General features: G+C 31.9%; 2 protein-coding genes and 1 long non-coding RNA gene across 4 annotated transcripts; 1 reads left to right on the top strand and 2 right to left on the bottom strand.

Moving 5' to 3' along the window:
- Window positions 1-6,989: 6,989 nt before the first annotated feature.
- On the bottom strand, window positions 6,990-15,934 carry LOC114332384 (cytochrome c oxidase copper chaperone). Its single transcript, XM_028282171.2, has 2 exons — window positions 15,736-15,934; window positions 6,990-7,151 (listed from the first exon to the last, which is right to left on the bottom strand). The coding sequence occupies exons 1-2, from the start codon at window positions 15,930-15,932 to the stop codon at window positions 7,067-7,069; spliced, it is 282 nt and encodes a 93-aa protein (XP_028137972.1). The 5' UTR covers window positions 15,933-15,934; the 3' UTR covers window positions 6,990-7,066.
- Window positions 12,920-15,729, bottom strand: LOC114332383 (SWI/SNF complex subunit SMARCC2-like). Its single transcript, XM_050655790.1, has one exon. The coding sequence runs from the start codon at window positions 15,190-15,192 to the stop codon at window positions 13,456-13,458; it is 1,737 nt and encodes a 578-aa protein (XP_050511747.1). The 5' UTR covers window positions 15,193-15,729; the 3' UTR covers window positions 12,920-13,455.
- Window positions 15,935-16,050: 116 nt separating the features above from the next.
- LOC126887897 (uncharacterized) lies at window positions 16,051-23,272 on the top strand. 2 transcript variants are annotated; one of them, XR_007699276.1, is made up of 3 exons: window positions 16,051-16,555; window positions 16,753-17,049; window positions 22,010-23,272. It is a non-coding gene; the product is annotated as an uncharacterized LOC126887897 (long non-coding RNA). The 2 variants fall into 2 exon arrangements; XR_007699275.1 differs by lacking the exon at window positions 22,010-23,272 and adding an exon at window positions 17,411-18,857 and having other exon boundaries at window positions 16,052-16,555.
- The last annotated feature ends 1,647 nt before the right edge of the window (window positions 23,273-24,919 follow it).

Genomic DNA, 24,919 nt, shown 5'->3' with positions numbered 1-24,919 from the left:
TAAATCGTCTTGCACCATATGCTGGCTCAAATGAAACAGAGGAAGCCCGAGTCCTCCAACAGGAGATGAAAGATGCACCACAGCCAAGTTTTAAGGAATTTATGTCAAATTACGCAGAAAGAAAGAGTGCTAGATTCGGCGTGACCACAGAAGTTCAGCAAGATCTGTTTGGTGTTCCAGAAAACGTCTCTCTAGCCCACTGTGTTGCACAAGACCTCGAGATGACTAAAGGAATCTCGTCCGTATTCAATAGAAAGTTCGGCCGCCTGGACGAGTTAAGGAATCAACAACCTAAAATTGGAAGAGTATTGCGATTGGAAGATGGTCCTCGATCTTTGCTGTATATAGTGACCAGGAAGTCTTATACGGACACGCCAAGCTACGAGAACATATGGCGTGCTCTAACTAATTTGAAGAAAATGGTCTGTAATTATGACATCAAAGATTTGGCTTTACCAAAAATTGGCCATGCAGTAGAAAATCTGGATTGGAAGATTGTGAGAAGCATGCTGGAAGTGATCTTCAGAGAAACTGGCGTACGGATTACTGTGTGTTGCATGAACCCGAAGATGTCATACCCTTCAAAGACAGTAGACTGTTACTTCTTTTCTAGGGGTGTATGCAGAGCTGGAGAATCCTGTAGATTCCGCCATCCTGGGCCATCTAGAGTTGCTGATCGGGACGCTCAGATCTTAAGAGGGGAGCAGTGTAACAAAATAATTATTGACCTACCCTCGTATACCAGCTCCCGTCTCCGCACAGACAGAACACTATCGATGTTTCGAGATACGCCGATGACGTGCAAGCGGTCACATGGACATAGCTGGAGATATATAGATATTTCTGGAATATCTGTATCGCATATATAAATAGGACATATTTGTAAATAGAGTTAGTCTTAAGTTAAAGTTTGTAAAGTAAACTTGTATAAATAAAAAATAAAGTCGTATATAAATTACGAACCGCTAGTTTTATTGTAATTAGAAGTAATTACAGTAAATAACCGCTACAATACTAAACAGAGTATAGTAATGCCGTGAGAGCTTCGTGATTAACCTCCTTTTTATTTGACGTTTATATGACGTGTACAATATATTAAAACCATTGGGATTTAAAACTTGCGCAATACCGTTGATATTTTAAATACCGTTGAAATATAAACATTGAATGGTAATATTGTTTTTCATTTATTAAACGCTTTAGTTTTGGAATATTAACATTTAGTAAGAACATTTGGACAGTTAAATATGGGAAGCCGCATTTTTTATTTTAATAAATAATAGTAGTAGGCCCAGAAAGATTTAGTACGGCTCTGTAAGGTTAACCAAAGGAGCGTGCGGCCTCCGCCCGCATCCACCACTGGTGAATTACCAATTTCGTACTTTGCCGGTTTACTTCTTGAGATCAAAGCGCCGACCAAGGAGTGATTTTACTGTGGAACCTTTATATGTATACTGTGGTTATGTATAAATATCTTGTGTGGACTGTATTATTGTCTTGGTTCTAATAAAAAGGAATTTATCTTCATCTTATTACATTTATTCTTCTAAAATACAAATGCTTTTCGTAGGTGTACGTAATGAAAATTAAATTATTGGATCTTGTCATTCTGACAATCTGCCACCTTATTTGGGATTTAACAGATTATGTATTAAGTTTTAACATAGCCCCCACCTTGAAGGGAACCTTCAAATAATAATAATATTAATGTAATATAAAACACAACAAAATTAACTACATTACACATGTGAGTCCTGTAATGGTAGTAAACAGAGGTCTCTAATAGATCGTTTTAAAACACCATTGGACGTCCGAACTTCCGCTACCCTAGAGATATTGTCTTTTCCAGGAAAAAATTTTAACACTCGTCCAATGTTCCATCGGAAAGACGGTAACTGGCTATTCTTGATGAGGACAAGACTGTCCACCATTATTGGAGATGCAGGATCGTTCCATTTATACTGCTTGTGTAGTTGAGTAACATAGTCTTTTGAAAACCGATTCCAGAATTTTTGCGTCAGTTGTTGCACAAATTGAAGTCTAGATAGTCGGTTAGATGGAACTTCTTGAAAATCAGCTTCAGGAGGGTCTGTGATGATCCGTCCAATAAGAAAATGTGAAGGAGTTAGAGGATTTAGGTCATGAGGATCATTGGATAATGCAAATAAAGGTCTGCAATTTAATATTCCTTCAATTTGAATTAATAGTGTATTAAACTCTTCATATGTCAATATTGCATCTTTCAAATTCATTTAAAATTAAATTTTGTACTTTTGACAGCAGCCTCCCATAGGCCACCAAAATTGAGAGAGTATGGAGGTATGAAATGCCAGTTGAAATCCTGATTTGCTGCAAAATCTAAAACAACATCTTGATGTTGTTGTAAAAATTGACCTAATTCCTTAAGTTCATTGTAGGCACCTATAAAAGTAGTACCATTATCTGAATATATATTTGAAGGTATACCTCGTCTTGAAATAAATCTACGTACACATGCCACAAAATTTTTACTCGCTAAATTTGAAACTAATTCAAAATGGATTGACTTGGTTGAAAAACATACAAAAACACATATATAGCATTTATTAATTAGTTTACCTCTTCCCTTTCTATCTGCAGTTGAAAATGGGCCAGCATAATCTTTACCACTATGCTGAAAGGGAAATGATTGCAAAACACGTTTGTCAGGTAGGTTAGACATGGGTGCTGTACAGAGAGTAGACTTTGCCTTAAAGCATATCATATAGTCTTTTATAAACCTTTTAGCTAGATTTTTTGCTCCTCTTATCCAATATTTTTGTCTAATAGAAGACAAAAGTGATTGAGTTCCTGCATGTAAGAGTGTATTTTGTTTGTGTTTAATTATGAGGTGTGATAATAGATGCTTTGAACATAATAATTTTGGATGTTTTATGTCAAAGTTAAGCAAAGTAAAACGTAACCTGATTCCTACACGCAAGACACCAACCTCATCAATAAAAAGTTGCAATGAACGTATTTTATAATGCTTTGGTAATCGTTTATTGGTATTTAGAATGTGAATAATATCATGAAATGACTCAATTTGGGCTGATTTATTAAGTTTCATTGTAACACTATTGAGTTTACTTGCATTAAGAGTTCCTTTATTTATAGAAATCTTTTGTAGTTTGTTAGGGTTTTGTAATTGAACATAAAATTCATGCCAAGTTTTCCACAAGTTTTTAGGAATATGTTCATCCCATAGTAATTTTTTAGACCATAACTCTTGAATAATAATTCTTGCTATTATAATACATGAGCTAAGCAATCCTAATCGATCATAAATTTTGGAAATATAAGATAGAATAATTGTTCTTTTTGTAGCATGGTCTGAAGGTGTAATAAACAAATCTGATTGACTAAGCCACTGAATGCCTAAAGTTTTAAAGTGAGTTGGAAGCATTGTTGTCTGCAAGTTCATTTAACAAAGACTGTGAATTAGAAATCCACTTTCGAAGTTGAAAATGGCCAGAATTTAAAATAGAAGAAATTTGTTGACACAAGAGTTTAAGTGTTTGAAAGTCATTGGCACCAGTTAATAGATCGTCTACATAGAAAACCCCTTTAAAATAGTTTTGGAAGAAAGTGGGTATTTATTTGAATGATCAATACCTAACTGATTTAAACATCGTATGGCTAGATATGGAGCAGCTGAAGTGCCATATGTGACTGTACTTAACTGCAAAACCTGAAGTTCTCTCTCTGGATCATCTCTCCAGATAATTCTTTGTCGTGATTGATGTTCAGGGTGCATTTGAATTTGTCTATACATTTTGCTGACATCTGCTGAGACTGCGTAAATGTATTGTCTGAATTTGATTAAAATAGGAAATATATTATTTTGGATCTAAGACCCACATATTGTATATCATTAAGAGAAAAACCACTAGTAGTTCTACAGCTTCCATCGAAAACTACTCTTAGTTTAATAGTGAGACTGGATTCTTTGTATACACTATGATGAAGGAAGTAATAGGTTTGTAATTGTGTATCAATAGTCCTTGTAACATTGACTAATTGACCAAATTCTTTATATCCATCAATAAATTGCTTGTATAAGTATTTTAACTTTATATTGGTTGTGAGTCTTTTTTCGAGAGAATAGAAGCGTTTTACCCAAGTATCAAAGGAATTGCCTAATATTTCTGGAAGATATTTAAATGGCAATTTAACAATGCATTGTCCATTGGGAGCTCTAGATGTAGTATTTAAGAATAATTGTTCACATTCAATATCATCTTGTGATAAAAAGTTACTTTCAGGAATTTTTTCTAATTCCCAAAACCTTTTTAATTGCTCATCTAAACTTTCAATAACAGAAAAATTGAAAATGTGTTGACTTGAAATGGGTTTTGATATTGGTGCTAAGCCTGCTACTGTCCAACATAGCATTGTATTTTGTAAAATTGGTAAGTTTTTCCCTAACTTCATTTGGCTTTCTGATAGCAAAAACCAAAATTCACTAGCTCCAATTAGTATATCTATGCATCCTGGCTCATAGAAAGATGAATCTGACAATTCAATATTTTCAGGAATGTGCCACAGAGAATTGTTTAAGACATACGATGGAGTAGCAGCGCTAAGACTTGGTATTACTTGACAGTTAAAAGTTGTAGAAAATTGTTTATTGCTTGAAATTATATTGATGTTGCTTTTTTTACGAATAATGCTTTCAGATTGGTTAATACCGATAACTGGAATATGTCTATTGATCAATGGAAAATGGATCTTTTGACAAAAATGCTCAGTGATTAAATTTGATTGTGCACCACTGTCTAAAATTGCTCTAGCTTTATGAAAATTGTTGTATTTATCCTTAACTTGAAATGGTACAGTAGGCAGCAAAACTTGTGTAACTGGAATCTTATTTTCAACTAGTAAATTTGTTTGACTAATAGATGGTTCTCCATTTATAGTTGATTTAATTTGAGAATCAATGTGTAGCAATGTACTGTTTTTTTGAACATTTTTTACAATTATCTAGTCTACACTGATCTTTGGAATGGCTTATATTTGATTTTATTTTAGGTAAAAAGTTATTTTTTATATAGTCAAAAGATTTATTTGAATTGGGGAAAATTGTACCATTAGTAACATTAATTGCATTTTTAATCATATAGTTCATTAATATTGCTATAGCATCAAAAAATGATGTTGTAAATTGCTTTCGTGTTTCATAATGAGTCTCTAGATCTGTCTCATCACATTTCTCCTCTATAGTTCTCTGGAGTTGATTAAATTCTTGTCTTAAATCATGGTAATGAGGTAACCTGTATCCTACATCTACAATAGTAGGCAAATTGGTATTTATATTTGTAGCAAATTCAGTTAACATTGCTAGTTCTTGAGTCAAAGTATTTCTGTTTCTTATTAATTGTTTGATAGACATTCTAATAGTCACAATGGAAATATAGGCTAAATAGAAATTGTAATCTAGCAATGGTTTGACAAAGGTGTAAATAGACCTATGACAATAATTGTATTTTTCGAATTGTATTTGTATTATTTGTATTCGTATAGAAGTAAAATCGTACCTCGTAATCCTCGTATAATCGTAGCTCGACCTCGTTATATAGAAATGGTAAATTGGCAATTGATCGAAAACAGGTATAAATAGACCTGTTAAAATTGTAATCTAGCAATGGTTTGACAAAGGTATAAATAGACCTTTGACAATAATTGTATTTGTATTGTTATAGAGGTAATATCGTATCTACCTCGTAATCGTCGTATAATCGTACTTCGTAATATAGAAATGGTAAATTGGCAATTGATTGAAAACAGGTATAAATAGACCTGTTAAAATTGAACTTATATTGAACTTGAACTTATGGAAATAGTATCCCAAGTGTGATTATTGTGCAATGGTAAATGGACACATTATTTCATCAAAAATAATTGTATTTTACTTGAAAATTTTATCAATTTTGAAATAATAGAAAAAATGCAATATTGACCTAGAAATGTACACCAACGTTAAATGAAATCAGTTCCAAGTTCTAAGTAACTGGAACTGTTATCGAAATGTCAATTTGACAAATATTCAAAAATAAATATTCTAAATGACTTCAAAATAATCGTTTTAAAGTTGAAAAAAGGGGGTAATCAAAATAATGTAAAACTGCAAACCCTTAATTACAGTAATATGATCAGAAAATAGTTTAAAAGGATATCCTCGTGTTATAATTTTAATAGCGTTCTTGAACTGTAATTTATAGTTGACCGATTCGTTTGTAGACTGAATGTCACCTCTTTGTGTAATATAATTTCTCTAAATAGTTCACTACTTGACTGGGCCACTGACTGGCTACTATAGACTTCGCTTGTGGCTTCTTCTTCAATAGATTGTTGCAATTGATTTTATTGAATATCACCTCTTTGTTTAATAATTTCTTTAAAATAGTTCACTACTTGACTGGGCCACTGACTGCTACTATAGACTTCGCTTGTGGCTTCTTCTTCAATAGATCGTTGAAATTGACTTTCAAAATATGGGGCTCGACTTGGACCAAAAAATATGTATAAATATCTTGTGTGGACTGTATTATTGTCTTGGTTCTAATAAAAAGGAATTTATTCAATTTATTACATTTATTCTTCTAAAATACAAATGCTTTTCGTAGGTGTACGTAATGAAAATTAAATTATTGGATCTTGTCATTCTGACAATCTGCCACCTTATTTAGGATTTAACAGATTATGTATTAAGTTTAACAGTTACGTCATGACCTACTTATTCCCAAATTTTGGTGCACTATCTCGATCATGAGCGTCACAAAAAAATAATAAAAACCGCGACGTTGACCCCTTATAACTACCCTCGGCCCCCACTCTGGTTTCCGGCCGTTGGTGAAAGTCATGTACACAACTAATTCAACATATCCCCGTATAGTTTTTCCATATTACTTATCACGCACAAAATCCGCTTCTATCTCTCCGACTACAGTAGAATTTAAAAAATACAAAAGTTTAAATTTAAATTTTGTTTATTAATCAACTATATGTACAAAGTAAATGGTTTATCACTAGCATGGGTATATATAACTTAAATTTTGAATCCTAGTTTTCGCATGCACTCCTTATGAGCTTCAATAAGGTTTTGGCAGTTTTCTTGGCCATTTTCGATAATACTGAAACAAATTGATTATACGTATTAAATTGTGTTTTGAGACAATTTAATATAAGTGATGAGTGCGCGGAGAACCGGCAAAATAACGCAAAAGATAGAAAACATACTACGTCGTAATATAAAAAGAGATGAAACTAGTAGAGGTGGGACATTATCCACAGAAATCTGTAAATTTAAAATACTAAACCACCAACCATCACCAATGTTTCTTTAGTGACAACTGACAAGAGTGTATGAGATGTCTCAAATCATAGTAGAAATTAATCTCAATCGATAATTTAATTTTGGATTAAAAAATTACTACTATGTACTAATTAAACTGTTTTTATTTACATTTGCTTGATTCCAATCAGTTTTTACTTTATGCTAAATTAAAAAAATGTTTATGTCATGGTAACATTATACATAATTATGACTGAAGCTCTTAAGCTAACGTCTAAAGGTGGAAAAATGCCAATACTGGTAATGTATTGTAAATTTATAGGTTTCTATCGATAATTTTCCACATCTAGTTTCATCTCTTTTTATTCCACAACGTATTATGTTTTTCATCTTTTTTCTTTATTTTGCCGGCTCTTAGCGCACTTATCACTGTATAGGTAAAACGGGCAACAGGTGTATGTTTTTGTACTTCCAGCATGTCACATGCCATATTCAGACCTTCCTATAAAAAGAATACTTTACGAAATTTTTTTATAATCACAAAGATCAAAAAAACTTATATATAAGGTTATAAATACATCATGGAAGAGTTGAAGCTATCAGGGCAACAGTGACCTAAGCCCAAAAACGAAGTTTTGAGATCAATGCAATCTTTGCATTCGTATTTCCATTATGTTTATTTAATAGCGCTACAAATTATGTAGCACCATCTAGCCAAATATATAGGTACAGTTAAGTCCACGAGTCTTTACCCGTGCGTCATCATTGAAAGCATACGAAATAAGTCGGAAAGTTACTAAACGCAACAGCAAGTGATAGAAAGTGGGTATTATTCCGATCACGGGTTATAGTATAAAATTTGCCGTTATCAAATAAATAGAATGTCAAATTTAAGTTTTGCTTTAAAATGTAAATTACAGCTACATTTGAAGTAGCTTAATAAAATCTTTTATTATCATTGATTAATAAATAAATAAACAATTTATAAAAAAATTCAATAACATATTTCTTTTTGTTATTTTATTCACTTTGGCGGAACATTAAACACAAGAAATCCTTACCTGTGTCAATGAGGTTAGTTTTGTACGTTGTCAAAAGTTATCGTAAAATAACATAAACTTATCATAAAATTTGTAACTCCAATATAAAATTAGTTGTTATTATAAAAAACTTCAAAATGCAAAAATTCGACAAAATAACAGCAAGAAATTCAACAAACTGACAGCGCGAAAAGTAGACAAACCAAAACGTCAGAAATTGTACTTAAAATATGTGAAAACATCCCCAATCCTCTTTCTTTGTACCTATCTCTTTTCAATGCACTGAGACTAGATCGTTCATAAAAATAACATGTGTTTTTACTTAATAACAGGCGGCAGCTGGTTTGTCATTAGTTTCATGCGAGGAAGAGAATGATGCTAGATAAAAAGTATGTGTTTTATCTCGCAAGGTATTAATGACGCACGGGTAAAGACTCGTGGACTCAACTGTAGCTCTGGAAAAAGTTGTGAGGGATAGTGTAATAAATAGATCCGGAACTCTTTTCTACAAGGAACACCAATGCCTGGCGTATGCTGATGATGTGGTTCTTATTACAAGAAGTGGAGAAGAACTGGCAAGTATGACAAAAAGACTGTTTCGGGCTAGCGCTAAGCTTGGACTGAAAGTGAATATCAATAAATCCAAGTACATGGAAATTGCGAGGAAAAAAGAAGGAAATAACACGGGACACTTTAAATTAGGGTGAAGGATGGATCAGAGGTGGAATTTGAGAGAGTGGACAAATATTTGGGTACCCTTATCGATCAGATATGTAAGGAAGAAACAGAAATCCAGTTAAGGATGATCAAAAGTAATAGATGCGCTGGGGCTATGAACAAAATAATTAAGGCTAAAGAAATATCACGTAATATAAAAATAAAAGTCTACAAAACGATAATTAGGCTCACAATGTATACGGGGCAGAGACGTGGATTATAAATAAAACCATACAGAATAGATTGGCCTGGGAAAGATACTTCGCAGAATATTTGACAGAAAAATAGCTGAGGGAGAATGGAGATGGACGAACCAAGAAGTGTACAAACTGTATGCTAACCCACGGATATCAAAAATAGTGAGAAAACGCAGACTAGAATGGCTCGGTTACCTAGAAGAATGCAGGACAGACAAGTCAAAAATATTGGTTGGAGAGCACCTGAAGACAAAAAAGAGAGGAAGACCAAGAAGGAAATTGAGAGACGCAGTAATGGAAAATGCCAGTGAGTTGGGAATCAGAGATTGGAAGCAGACAACTAAGAACAGAAAACGAATGGAAATTATCCATCCAGCAATGGACCTAAAAGGCCTGTTAACGCTACACAAACACATACAAGATTTTAACAGAGCCAATGTTTTTTATGTTTAAAAACTAACATTGGAAATAATAAGCACCTGCAATTTGGTTTAGGTACATGTTACAAGACCTAAGTAGAGAATATCACTTTAAGAAAGGACCCCGCAATACTCCTTATGGGAAAGTGGTCCCAGTCAAATTTAACGAAACTTTGGTCAATGATATTTCTCAGTGGGTAGATTAAAAAAGTCCATGGCACCTTGGTCTGAAAAACTATTATTCTCGAGCTACAGCCCTCTTCATTTTCTTCATGCATATTTGCGTTTTGCATATATATTTCTTTATTTATTTTACGGGCAAGCCCAATTCTACAAAAATACATAGTGTACAGAAAAAAACAATAACATAATATAATATAAAAAACAGACATACAGAAATATAAATATAATATTAGAAGTAAATATGTACTATGAAATAATATCATAAAACCAAGTTAACAAATTACAAAACCAAGTTAACAAATTACAGACGCTTCACTCAAATATTGATCCCATCTAAATTTCTTTTAAAACGACTGATGGAGTTGTCGAACAGTTGTAAATTGCAAAGGGAGTTTGCTAAATTCAAGACTCTGGGTACGAATGAAAAAAGTGAATAATTAAACCTGTGGAATGGTACATAAAATGTTCGCACTTGTCTAGTGGTGCGAGGTGGTACAAACAGTGCGATCTTATTAAGTAGTTGAGAACAACTGCATATACCATTTAAGATCTTGAATAATAGCAAAAGGTCCCTTTGTTTTCTCCTGCTTGCAAGAGAAGGGACCTGCAGTTGATGCTGCCATACAGCGTAATCTTGATAGGTATGAAGCTTAAAAGCAAGGTTATTATTCCTGGTTAAAAATAAATGCATCGTATTTTAGTCTTCAGAAAACCTCCGAAAAGTATGTACTCAGAAAACTGAATAAGTGCGATAGAACATGTGTTCCAGCGACATAAGAATTATCATGTTTTTTTGAATGGTTGAGACTTATCCAATACCAGCATAGCTGCAGTTCCGCCGTAACTTTAGAAAACTACTGAACAACGGCGGATCTAGGGGGGAATAGGGTAATTCCTCCCGAAACACGGTCCAGAATTAATGAAAAAATTGTTGGAACATAAAAAATATATTAGCTGACAGGAAACTTACTACAGACAGACAAATTCAACACAATTAACTCGACAGTTAGGAAAATTAAGGGAAGTTATTGCACATGTTATTATCTATGTCTTGTAGTTTGGGTTTATCTATTTTATGTATTTAGGGGTTGGTGTTTTATTGGAAGTCGCCCCCTCTCCCAAGGCAAATGTACCGCCACTGCTACTGAAGCGTCTTCAGAAAATTGAGGAACAATAACAGAACAGAATAGAGTGCCTCTAAAAATCATTTCATATGCCGACGAAGCATTAGTTTTTGCAAATAGCTTAGATGATTTGCAAAGAATAATCTCCAGCATATCAGATATGAGTAGAGAAAATTGACTTGATCTCAATACGAAAAGAAATAACAAAGTACATACATGGTAGTAGGTAAACGCGAAATATGAATTACAATGTTCTATGGAAAAATCGGGTTTATGTCATCTTTGACTATTTATATGTTAAGATTTTGCTGATTTTGGTTAGATGCATCATAATATGTCATGTTAACTAACGACCTATCAGAATACCTAAGTAGCAAAGGCGGAACATTTGCCTTGGGGAAGGGGGGCGACTTCTAATAAAACACCAACCCCAAAATATATAAAATAGATAAACCCAAACTACATAAAAGACATAGGTAATAACATGTGCAATAAGTTCCCTTTATTTTTCTAACTGTCGAGTTAATTGGATTGAATTTTGTCTGTGTGTAGTAAGTTGTATGTAAGCTAACATATTTCAATGTGTAATAATCATGATTTAACAATTTTTTTCTTTAATTCTGAATCGTGTTATGGGGAAATTCCCCTATTCCCCCCTAAATCCGCAATTGTTCAGTAGTTTTCTAAAAATAAGATGGAACTGCAGCTATGCTGGTATTGGATAAATTCATGAAAACATGATAATTGTTATGTCACTCTAGCAGCACATTTTCTATCGCACTTCTTCAGTTTTATGAGGACTTTTCGGAGGTTTTCTGAGGACTAAAATATGATGCATCTATTTTTGACCACGAATTCATATGCAACACGTATACAGTGTGTCTACGTAACTTGGAACCGTATGGGAAACTTTTTTAATATCAATTTTACGAAAAAAAGTTTTTCTTCATAAAGTGCTCTGCATAGTCTAAAACCTAAGATGCAGTCATCAGATATCAAATTTTATCAATACTATAAGAGGTATGTCCAAACATATGAATTTCACTAAAGAGTAATGTGCCTTTATATTTCACAATATCAAAAATTGTTATTAAGAAAAGTTGTTTGTAATTAAAAATTATGTTATAATATGCATTTAGACTCTTTTAATTGAAAAATTTTTTTTTAAATTTTCCTCAAATTACGGATACCCAGCATCATTTTTATTTAAGATAACTCCGTTATTATTGATTTTGTGAAAAAAGTTATTCTTTATAAAAATTTCTGAATAGTCAAAAAACTAAGATGCAATCATAAGATATCAACTTTTTTAATTTTATACGAGGTATGTCAAAAAATATGAATTTCGCTCAAGAGTAAAATACCTTTATAGTTCACAATATTTCAAATAGAAGGATGCAATTGCATATTGAAACATAGTTTTTAATTCTGAACAACTTTTTATCATAACAAATTTCAATATTGTGAAAAATAAAGGTACTTTAGTCTTCAGCGAAATCCATATTTTTTGACACACCTCGTATAAAATTGACAAAATTTAATATCTTATAATTTTATCTTAGTTGTTAGACTATGCAGAACGTTTTATAAAGAATACATTTTTTTCGTAAAATTAATAATAACGGAGCATCTTAAATAAAAATGATGTTGAGTGTCCATGATTTGAGGAAAATTTTCAAAAAATTTTTTCACTTAGAAGAGTGTAAATGCAGATTATAACATAATTTTTACTTACAAACAACTTTTCTCAATGACAATTTTCGATATTTTGAAATATACTTTGGCACTTTACTCTTGAGCGAAATTCATATTTTTTGACATACCTCGTATACTGTTGATAAAATTTGATATCTGATGATTGCGTCTTGGGTTTTAGGCTATGCAGAGCACTTTATAAAGAATAACTTTTTTTCGTAAAATTGATATTAAAAAAGTTTCTCATATGGTTCCAAGTTACGCAGACACACTGTATATGCATGAAGAAAATGAGTCTGTCTTCTTTCAGTAATAGATATTTTCATTCACTTGACCGTGAATTAGTGCACTTAACGTAAACCGAGTACCTGAATTTAAGAACTTCAGAAGGCTGTAGCTCGAGAATAATAGTTTTTCAGACCTAGGTGCCATGGACTTTTTTAATCTACTCATTGAAGACTATCATTGACCAAAGTTTCGTTAAATTTGACCAGGACCACTATTCCATGTGTTGCAGGGTCCTTTCTTAACATTACACATTAAACATAACATGAACATTAAAATGAGGCTTAATTTTCAATAATAAAAGAACATTTCAAATAATTTATTTTATTTTCTTGTATTTAAAAAGTAAATTCACAAAGAATACAAAAATAAGAAAAACACAGCTCATAAAAATAAAATAGATTGATTTCTAACAGTATCAAATTGTGAAGCAGCACTTAAAGAGCATCTGGTAACATTTTCTGAGTAGCCACTGGTGATTTTTCAAATTGTAGTATATCCTGTGTTTTGATTTTGATTGCGTATTATTTGAGCAGCTTTTAGTTTTTCCATGTTTAACTCTTGTCTTTCTATGATAAGTTGTTGCCTTTGGTATTCAAGCCTTCCTATTTCTGTTTCCATAGTTCTGTTTAGTTCTTCAAAGCATCTTAATTTGATTTCAAGCTTTTTCATTTGAGTTTCTAGAAGTGCAGCTATAAAAAATTTTATCCGTCTTTCCTCTATTGCAGCTAAATGTTTAGCTTTAACTGCTCCAGTAGCTAATACAGCAGCTGCTGCACTCTGTATTTCACTATGTTTTGTAAACTCATTATTTTTGGTATACATGTGCATTTTTTCATCTTCTTTAACTGTATTTGAATGGTTTTGCTCTTCACCAGATTTTCCATCTGCCTCATTTTTTTGATTGTCACCTTCATAATCATCACTTAGTATAGTGTCAGCTTCACCATTTGCCTTTAAATTAGATGCTTCCCCATAATTACCACTAGAAGTTTTCACATTTGTATCTGTAATTACTGCATCTTGAATAGTAGAAAATTCGTGCATAGCTGATTTAACAGCTGCTGCTGCTACCTTAGGATCTACAGTAGAAGCTAAAAATGCTACAGTTGACATAATTGGACTTCCCATATCACTAAATGGAATGGGTTCACAAGTTAAAGGTTCTAAAGCACTTCCATTATCTGGTCCCTCTAAATAAGGATCTTCAATTGGCAGTCTAAGAAAATGAAGAATGCATTCACTTTGAGTGCGAGAACCTACATGATCACTAACTTTATTCCAATCATTTTTATACATTTCCAATCCTTCCAGAAGAAGAAGAGTCTCCTGATCTGTCCAATCTCCTAGTACAGATGTTATACCCTTCTGACTGAAAGACTTAGATTGTTTAGCATACTGATCTGATTTTAATCCAAAGTTGCCCATCTTAGCAGCAGGTTTTGGTTTCCTAACTTTGGTTTTATCAAGATCCATTAAATTTTTTGTTCTGTTAACCCATGGAGTATTAATAGATTTAAGATCTCTTGGAGTATCAGTCAGAATATGAAAATGAGTAGTAGATGGGGGACCCATGGGTGTTGGCTTGGATTCAGTATCTACTTGGTAGTTGATCAATCCCCATTGTTCAAGAAAAGCATGAACTCTCATTATGGCACAAACATCCCCTGCAAGGTTTCTTCTGCAAGCAGTACTAGTTATATATTCTGTTGGATTGAGGCGATATGTATCTATTATGAAATTTCTATATGCTAAATATATCTCTGGTGTCTTAGATTTGTTTTTACCATTGAAAAATTCTGATACTGCCCGCTTTTCAACAGCATGAATGGTATGGTAATCAAACCATGACGAATAAGAAGGAATAATAATATGATGTTCTTGGTCTATGACAATTCTGTCTTGTTCATAATCTTGTGTTTTGGTTTCGCTATTGTCAGCAATGTTCAAATCTTTCATTTCATTTTCTTCTAAACTACTTTGTAATGGTTGAAGTGTAGTGATTTCCTTATTGGGTTGGTCATTTTGTTCTAAGGGAACAATTTCAACAATTTTTGACACAGAAGGAACATTTATATCTTCATTAACATGATCTATTAATACTAAGTCATTATTTTGGGAATACTTTATTCTTCTCTTTTTAGCAATAGAAAGATTTCTGCAAATCTTTCTTGTGTGGGGTTGATGGGATGCAGAGCGTTTCCTTTGTAGTTTTTCCATTTTAAAAATTAAACTTTTCACATTCCAATGTGTAGATAACTACTTAATCAAATTACTTGAATTAGTTAATCACATTTATTTGGAATGAAACTTATATGATTATTTGATTTAATGCAATTCTTAATACAAATAAATGACCGGGAAATAACAATCACAGTTGTCACATAAATTTTCTCCAATGTTGTCTATTTCGTAGTTACCAAATGTTGTCTAATTCGTTGTTATTAAATGGGGCATTATTTTAAATACATAAGGTTCGTTATTTTGCATAAATATTCCACTTCTTTCATAAGCCGACAACGTCGCAGGTGTCAATTTTGTAATGTACCTATCAAATCTAAATAAATGTAAATATTTGTACCAAACCAAAATAGATATATAAATGCGAAAATTTGGGATATAAAAGATCAAAAATTATTAGATTTATGCTTCTTACCAACGAATATATTCATATTGCGTCTATATACGTTGTTCTTAATCTTACTTTATGGGTTCTGTACGTTCTGTAACATGAAAATTTGCCAAACAAAAAACCAAACTTACCATGCGTCTCTTGCCTTTTTTGTCTCTGGACACGCACAACACGGCTTTAATTTTTTAGCTTCGGCATTTTCTTCTACAGTGCCGGTGGAAGCAGCTTCGACTTTTTCATTAACATTGCCCATTTTTGTGTTTTGAATTGCGTAATTAAAAAAATTCAGAAAATTTGAAGTCTGGCAAAATAACAAAACATAAAACATAAGTCAAGGTCAAGTCATACGTCAACGTCAACATCAATTCGTTCTTCTTTTTTGACTAGGTTTGTTGTAATCTTAAACACGTTTTACACCAACAAACCTGTGTTATCTGGGAGAGATTAAGGGCCGGTACTTTATGTCCCGGTTAAACCTCGGTTAGCTAACCGGGGTTTAATCGGGACAGAAAAGTACCTCATAGGGCCTCTTGCGTTGTAATAAAAGCAATTATAATTATTATTATAATTATTTATGAATATAATAATAAGTATAATTGCATTTATGTCTATGTTATGCATATATATCTGTCCCGATTAAACCCCGGTTAACTAACCGGCTGTTAACGGAGACATAAAGTACCGGGCCTAAATGTCCAGCAAACGACGGCAATGTTGCCAGATTCCTTTTAGCGGGAATTTTAAAATTTTATAGCAGTTTGGTTTTAAATTTGACAGTTCTGTTTTCTCAAGTCAAAAATCTTAACCTTACTTTTACAAGTGATTAGGATTATTATTATTATTTTATTTACATGTAAATTGAAACAATAAATATTGTGCTGTGTCATAATTTCAAACTCATTATGTTGCAGTCTTTTCCAGTTGATAAAATTGCAATTCAAAAACTTTTAGGTAGGTACGTGTAACTTCCACATTATTATTTATTTTTTAAGTATTAAGGTTGATGTTGATATCAAAAATTTAGATTTCAAAGATAGTTTTATGTAGGTAGATACTAATAGAGTAATACTAGATAATAGATTAGATACAAAGTAAGCTGTAAGTAGTATAACTGCCCATGTAATCACCTGTTATGTTTTTTTTTTTAGATTTGCACTGTATGGATGGCACAGGAAGAGAACAAGAACATGAAACATCTTATTATGAATGTATATGTATGTGATCCTCAAAAAATTATTTTACAAAACAAGATAGAGAAAGAGCTTTAAAATCCCAAGGATCCTGCAAAATGTTTATTTGGTGTACTAGTTGAATAATAGTATCTAAAAATATTGAAACTATTTTAAAACACATTACGGGCATGAGGATGATATAGAGCACTTACATAAATACCAAAATCAGATAAATATCTCTTCAAAGTTTATTTTGAGACTTTCTTCAAAAATGTAAGTAAAATATTTGCGTATCGACGGCGGAAAGGCAGGACTTCGTAACTGAAAAATTTTTATAACATGAGTTACTTCAGTTTTCGCTTTAGAATAAGTGTATCGGCAGCTATTAAACAGCGATTACAGCTGGGAAAGTTTCCGGAAGGCTTCCAAAAGGCTTTCCCAGCTCTAAAAGCTGTTTAATAGGTGCTGATACACTTATTCTAAAGCGAAAACCGAAGTAACTCATTTTATACAAATTTTTCAGTTATGAGGTCACTAAACCACTTTTTAAATATTACTCATGAATATTTACTACAGTTTACAATTTCAAACTAGTGTGTTTGATTCTCCTATACCTATATTTTACTTTTTTTAGTAAACTTCAGACTGTTCAGGATAGCATAATAGCATAGGAGGCGAATTAAAAAGAATTGATTTACTTACAAGAAAAGATATCACAAACATTAAACTCTCTTATGGCATTGATTTGAAAGATGGGTATATGTACAATGATGATGCAACCAGTGTTTATTTTTGGGTTGAATGCTTACAGACTCATGTCCAATATTATTTTACAAACAACAGGGCATACTAATGGATATTCATTCTGAATTTAACATTTATGATTTTTGTCTTATTTCCTTAATATTGTGCCAAAAGGAAATGTTAATTAAGTTTGGTAAATCCTTTATAGCAATCGATGGAACTCATGGGCTCAATTCCTATGACTTTGAACTTATTGACAGTATTAGTAAAAGATGAATTTGGGAATGGATTTTGTACTGCTTTCTTATTTTCAAATAGAAAAGATACCTACTTTAATTTACCAATTTTTTTAAATACATGTCTGTGTTGGTATTATATGTATAGTCAAATGTTTTCATATCAGGCATAAGCGATACCTTTTACAATGCCTCGTCAAATGTAATGGGTATTGCTCCTAATAGACTGTTAAGTGTCTGGCACATAGATAGGGCATGGTAAGTAAATCTTAATAAAATATCTGATTCTGAAAAAAATACTATTATGTATACAAGATGTATTAATGATGGTTTAGAGAGTATTAATAGCTTTTTGGGTAGACTTCTAAGTGATGTAGATACATACAATTTTAGTAAGTATTTCCAGTAGAACTACTGCAATAACATCCAACAATGGGCCTATTGTTATAGGAAGGGGTTGTGGAATTAATACCAATATGACCATTCAAAATTTTCATAAAATTTTGGATAAAAGGGTATCCATTAGTTGTTATCAGTTAAGTTTAAAACTTGGCACTCATGGAGAGCTATACCATAATATATAATAGGTATATCTCATAATATTACATCTCATATTGTTCACTACAGTAGTAATGAGTGAGCCTGCATACACAGAACCATAATAATATATTATAGTTCGTGTATGCAGGCTCAGTTTGGTGCCCATCTCGAACAAGCTCCACTTGGCTGGTACCACATACTTAAATCATTTATTTAGTTACACAGTACTACTCACATACCTTATGTGTCGTCAGTACCTTCCGTAAAACCTTCGTGATGCTACCCATACGTCATGGCCACTGAATGTGTTAAAGCTTGTTAATGTAGGAGAGTTATACTAAAATATATATCTTATAATATATTGCCTTAAATAGAAAAAATATCTTATTTAAATTGTATCCATGTAAGTTTTGATTTAATGAAATAAACCTTTTAATCAAAAAAGTGTTGTTTACTTGTGTACACCCAGCAATATCCTGATCATAGATAAATAATATAGTATTACCGGATCCTGATATGCAGACGCCAATAGGGCTTTTCATCGATTGTCATTTGTTTCGAGCTTCTGTCATGAGTCACATAATATTAATGTATCTACGCTACGTCATACGTCTTTGGTTTGTATCATTGGTATATACCAATAACGTATGACGTAGATATATTAATATTATGTGACACATGACAGAAGCTCGAAACAAATGACTGTGAATGAAATGCCCTATTGAATAGGGCTTTTCATCGATTGTCATTTGCTTCAAGCTTCGGTCAAGTGTCACATAATATTAATATATCTACGTCATATGTCTTTGGTTTGTATCATTGGCAATATCAATAACATATGACATAGATATATTAATATTAGACAACACATGACAAAAGCTCGAAACAAATGACTGAGTGAAAAGCCCTATATCATGTAAATACAAGTCATAAAGATGTCTTTCTACGGTTAAAATTTCACAGCCTAAAGACATCATTAATGTAACTTCTTAAGCCGTCACAAAATGACTGCAATAAGAAAATAGAATTTATTAACTCGCCTCGCCCCAGGCAAAGTAAAGGTGCTAGGCCACTAAGAATGTTTTTTTCAATTTTTTTTATTTTGCGGCTTTAGCGCTTAGCTATTTAGCCAGATACATGATGAGGATTAATACTATTATAATACATATTAAAACTAATTCAAATTACTAGTAATTTTATTAATATTCTGAATAATTATGTAACCACTTAATACTAAAATAAAAGTGTCCATCTATACTATCCCAACACATTTTCACCTTTGAAATCGTAAATTTCCATTCCCATTAAAAAATCATTTGTACTGTATAAGTATATTTCTTTTGAGCTTCATTTTTTTTTTCAAAATACTGCAACATGAGTTTTAAATTATGACACAGTACAATACTTGTTTCAATATTTACATGTAAATAAAATAATCCTAATTACTTGTAAAAGTAAGGTTATAAATTTAAGAATACAGAACTCTCTTTTAAAACCAAAGTGGCATTAGACTAATTTTAAAATTCCCGCTAAAAGGAAAAAGGTAAATCTGGCAACAGTGCCGTCGTTTGCTGGACATTTAATCTCTCCCAGCAAACGACGGCAATGTTGCCAGATTCCTTTTAGCGGGAATTTTAAAATTTTATAGCAGTTTGGTTTTAAATTTGACAGTTCCGTTTTCTCAAGTCAAAAATCTTAACCTTACTTTTACACGTGATTAGGAATATTATTATTTTATTATTTACATGTAAATTCACACAATAAATATTGTGCTGTGTCATAATTTCAGTGTTACCAGGTCTAGTGAAATTTCACTAGATCTAGTGATTTTTTAAGAATCTAGTGAAATAGTGATAACTTTTCAAAATAGGCACAATTCTAGTGATTTTTGGAAATTTCCATTATATTGAATATTTTTACTACATTATACCAAAAAAATATTTTCAGTAGTATTTTTAATACGTTTGTATTAAAATTCATTTAATACTTCCCTGTATTGTTTAAAAATTTCTTTGCAAAGAAAGAAAAATCCCCAGAAATTTGTGATGGCAATTTAATACCTAGTCATAACATACCATAACAATTAACATAAACATGGCAATCCTTAAAAAGTGATGACTGTGATGAGTCAATTCAGGATGACCACACTCTCCTCAACTCAAGAGTTTCAAGTGTCAAGAGAAGGACATAAATAAAAGATAATAGTTGTGCGGTTTTCTTTGACAATCCATTAGCCCAACTAATAAGAAAATCACGTTTGTCTTATCTATTTCAAGGAGATGAATAAATAAACTTTTAATAAGTATTATGATCTCCATCCATGTCCTAGTTACCGATTCCCGCTATTCCCTAAAATAAAATGTTTCATCATAATGACTACCTTTGTAAAAATCACTTAGCTCTTTATTTATAAATTAATTTTAAATTATGGTTGTTCGGAATAATTACTTCAGCATAAAATTGTAAGGTCTTTTTGCGTTTTAACGAACCTGGATAAGTCAAAAATAGGGAAATCCCCTGAAAATTTTATGAAAGCCCTATGGTTACGAGTATGCGCAGTAACGAAAAATGTGTTACTGCGCATAATTATACGTTATTGCGCATGCGCATAATCTAGTGAAATTCTAGTGATTTTTTTCAGTGAAATCTAGTAACTTTTATAAATTTGACCTGGCAACACTGCATAATTTCAAACTCATTATGTTGCAGTCTTTTCCAGTTGATAAAATTGTAATTCAAAAACTTTTAGTTAGGTACATGTAACTTCCACATTATTATTTATTTTTTAAGTATTAAGGTTGATGTTGATATCAAAAATTTAGATTTCAACGATAGTTTTATGTAGGTAGATACTAATAGAGTAATACTAGATAATAGATTAGGTACAAAGTAAGCTGTAAGTAGTATAACTGCCCATGTAATCACCTGTTATGTTGTTTTTTTTAGATTTGCACTGTATGGCTGGCACAGGAAGAGAACAAGAGTACAAGAACATGAAACATCTTATTATGAATGTATATGTATCTGATCCTCAAAAAATTATTTTACAAAACAAGATAGAGAAAGAGCTTTAAAATCCCAAGGATCCTGCAAAATGTTTATTTGGTGTACTAGTCGAATAATAGTATGTATCTAAAAATATTAAAATAATTTTAAAACACATTATGGGCATGAGGATGATATAGAGCATTTACATAAATACCAAAATCAGATAAATATCTCTTCAAAGTTTATTTTGAGACTTTCTTCAAAAATGTAGGTAAGTAAAATATTTGCATATCGACGGCGGAAAGGCAGGACTTCGTAACTGAAAATTTTTTATAACATGAGTTACTTCAGTTTTCGCTTTAGAATAAGTGTATCAGCAGCTATTAAACAGCGATTACAGCTGGGAAAGTTTCCGGAAGGCTTCCAAAAGGCTTTCCCAGCTCTAAAAGCTGTTTAATAGGTGCTGATACACTTATTCTAAAGCGAAAACCGAAGTAACTCATTTTATACAAATTTTTCAGTTATGAGGTCCTGCCTTTCCGCCGTCGATGTACACAATATAACAAGACAATATAACAAGATAATAAGACAATATAACATACACAATATAACAAGAATGTTACCACTAAACCACTTTTTAAATATTACTCATGAATATTTACTACAGTTTACAATTTCAAACTAGTGTATTTGATTCTCCTATACCTATATTTTACTTTTTTTAGTAAACTTCAGACTGTTCAGGATAGCATAATAGCATAGGAGGCGAATTAAAAAGAATTGATTTACTTACAAGAAAAGATATCACAAACATTAAACTCTCTTATGGCATTGATTTGAAAGATGGGTATATGTACAATGATGATGCAACCAGTGTTTATGTACAGGGCATACTAATGGATATTCATTCTGAATTTAACATTTATGGTTTTTGTCTTATTTTCCTTAATACTGTGCCAAAAGGAAATGTTAATTAAGTTTGGTAAATCCTTTATCGCAATTGATGGAACTCATGGGCTCAATTCCTATGACTTTGAACTTATGACAGTATTAGTAAAAGATGAATTTGGGAATGGATTTTGTACTGCTTTCTTATTTTCAAATAGAAAAGATACCTACTTTAATTAATTTACCAATTTTTTTAAATACATGTCTGTTGGTATTATGTATAGTCAAATGTTTTCATATCAGGCATAAGCAACACCTTTTACAATGCCTCGTCAAATGTAATGGGTATTGCTCCTAATAGACTGTTAAGTGCCTGGCACATAGATAGGGCATGGTAAGTAAATCTTAATAAAATATCTGATTCTGAAAAAAATCCTATTATGTATACAAGATGTATTAATGATGGTTTAGAGAGTATTAATAGCTTTTTGGGTAGACTTCTAAGTGATGTAGATACATACAATTTTAGTAAGTATTTCCAATATGACCATTCAAAATTTTCATAAAATTTTGGATAAAAGGGTATCCATAAGTTGTTATCAGTTAAGTTTAAAACTTGGCACTCATGGAGAGCTATACCATAATAAATATATACTAGGTATATCTCATAATATTACATCTAATATTGTTCACTACAGTAGTAATGAGTGAGCCTGCATACACAGAACCATAATAATATATTATAGTTCGTGTATGCAGGCTCACTCATGACAATAGTGAGCAATATGAGATATAACATATTATAGTATAAGTCTCTTTGCATGACCAGATTAACATGTTTGGTGCCCATCTTGAACAAGCTCCACTTGGCTGGTACCACATACTTAAATCATTTATTTAGTTACACAGTACTACTCACATAATTTATGTGTTGTCAGTACCTTCCGTAAAACCTTCGTGATGCTACCCATACGTCATGGCCACTGTTAATGTAGGAGAGTTATACTAAAATATATATCTTATGTTATATTGCCTTAAATAGAAAAAATATCTTATTTAAATTGTATCCATGTAAGTTTTGATTTAATGAAATAAACCTTTTAATCAAAAAAGTGTTGTTTACTTGTGTACACCCAGCAATATCCTGATCATAGATAAATAATAAGTATTACCGGATCCTGATATGCAGACGCCAATAGGGCTTTTCATCGATTGTCATTTGTTTCGAGCTTCTGTCATGAGTCACATAATATTAATGTATCTACATCATACGTCTTTGGTTTGTATCATTGGTATATACCAATAACGTATGACGTAGATACATTAATATTATGTGACACATGACAGAAGCTCGAAACAAATGGCTGTGAATGAAATGCCCTATTGAATAGGGCTTTTCATCGATTGTCATGTGTTTCGAGCTTCGGTCAAGTGTCACATAATATTAATATATCTACGTCATACGTCTTTGGTTTGTATCATTGGCAGTATCAATAACATATGACATAGATATATTAATATTAGACAACACATGACAGAAGCTCGAAACAAATGACTGAGTGAAAAGCCCTATATCATGTAAATACAAGTCATAAAGATGTCTTTCTACGGTTAAAATTTCACAGCCTAAAGACATCATTTATGTAACTTCTTAAGCCGTCACAAAATGACTGCAATAAGAAAATAGAATTTATTAACTCGCCTCGCCCCCAGGTAAAGTAAAGGTGGTAGGCCACTAAGAATGTTTTTTCAATTTTTTTTATTTTGCAGCTTTAGCGCTTAGCTATTTAGCCAGATACATGATGAGAATTAATACTATTATAATACATATTAAAACTAATTCAAATTACTAGAATTTTTAATAATATTCTGAATAATTATGTAACCACTTAATACTAAAATAAAAAAGTGTCCATCTATACACATTTTCACCTTTGAAATCGTAAATTTCCATTCCCATTAAAAAATAATTTGTACCATATAAGTATATTTCTTTTGAGCTTCATTTTTTTTTTCAAAATACTGCAACATGAGTTTTAAATTATGACACAGTACAATACTTGTTTCAATATTTACATGTAAATAAAATAATCCTAATTACTTGTAAAAGTAAGGTTATAAATTTAAGAATACAGAACTCTTGTAAAACCAAAGTGGCATTAGACTAATTTTAAAATTCCCGCTAAAAGGAAAAAGGTAAATCTGGCAACAGTGCCGTCGTTTGCTGGACATTTAATCTCTCCCGTGTTATCTGGTTATTTGTATGTCTGGCCCGCTGTGTCTAGGTACACGCTAACGTGTACGCAAATAAAAAAGTTAGGTACACGCGAAACGTCATCAATTCAGTGACCTCACTATTTAGCGTGCACTGTTTCTGGTTTTTTGCATACACGCTAACTTGAGCCGCGTGTATGCTGTGGTAAGTATATACCGCGAGTGTCAGAGAGTCAGAGTGTTGGAATTTGTCTAATCGCGTTGTGTTCACATTTTAATATTGATTAGTAAAGAGTTTCTTATTTTTTTTGTTTAGTGTTTTTCTTTTAAATTAACAATGGAATGTGGACAATTATTTAGTTCTTTTAATGAGTTTAACATTATTTTAAACCAGTATGAAAAAGATAAGAGACAAAAATTCATGATTAACGGTAGCAGAAGTATTAAGATAAAATATACAGGGCGATTGATTAGTGTGATAAAGCTCAGTAGACCCGCTATAGTAATAGATAGTAATAAAAGTTAATAACAAA

Source organism: Diabrotica virgifera, chromosome 7 (assembly GCF_917563875.1).
Source record: "Diabrotica virgifera virgifera chromosome 7, PGI_DIABVI_V3a".
Lineage (NCBI taxonomy): Eukaryota > Metazoa > Arthropoda > Insecta > Coleoptera > Chrysomelidae > Diabrotica > Diabrotica virgifera.
This window is presented reverse-complemented; position numbering and strand designations above follow the sequence as displayed.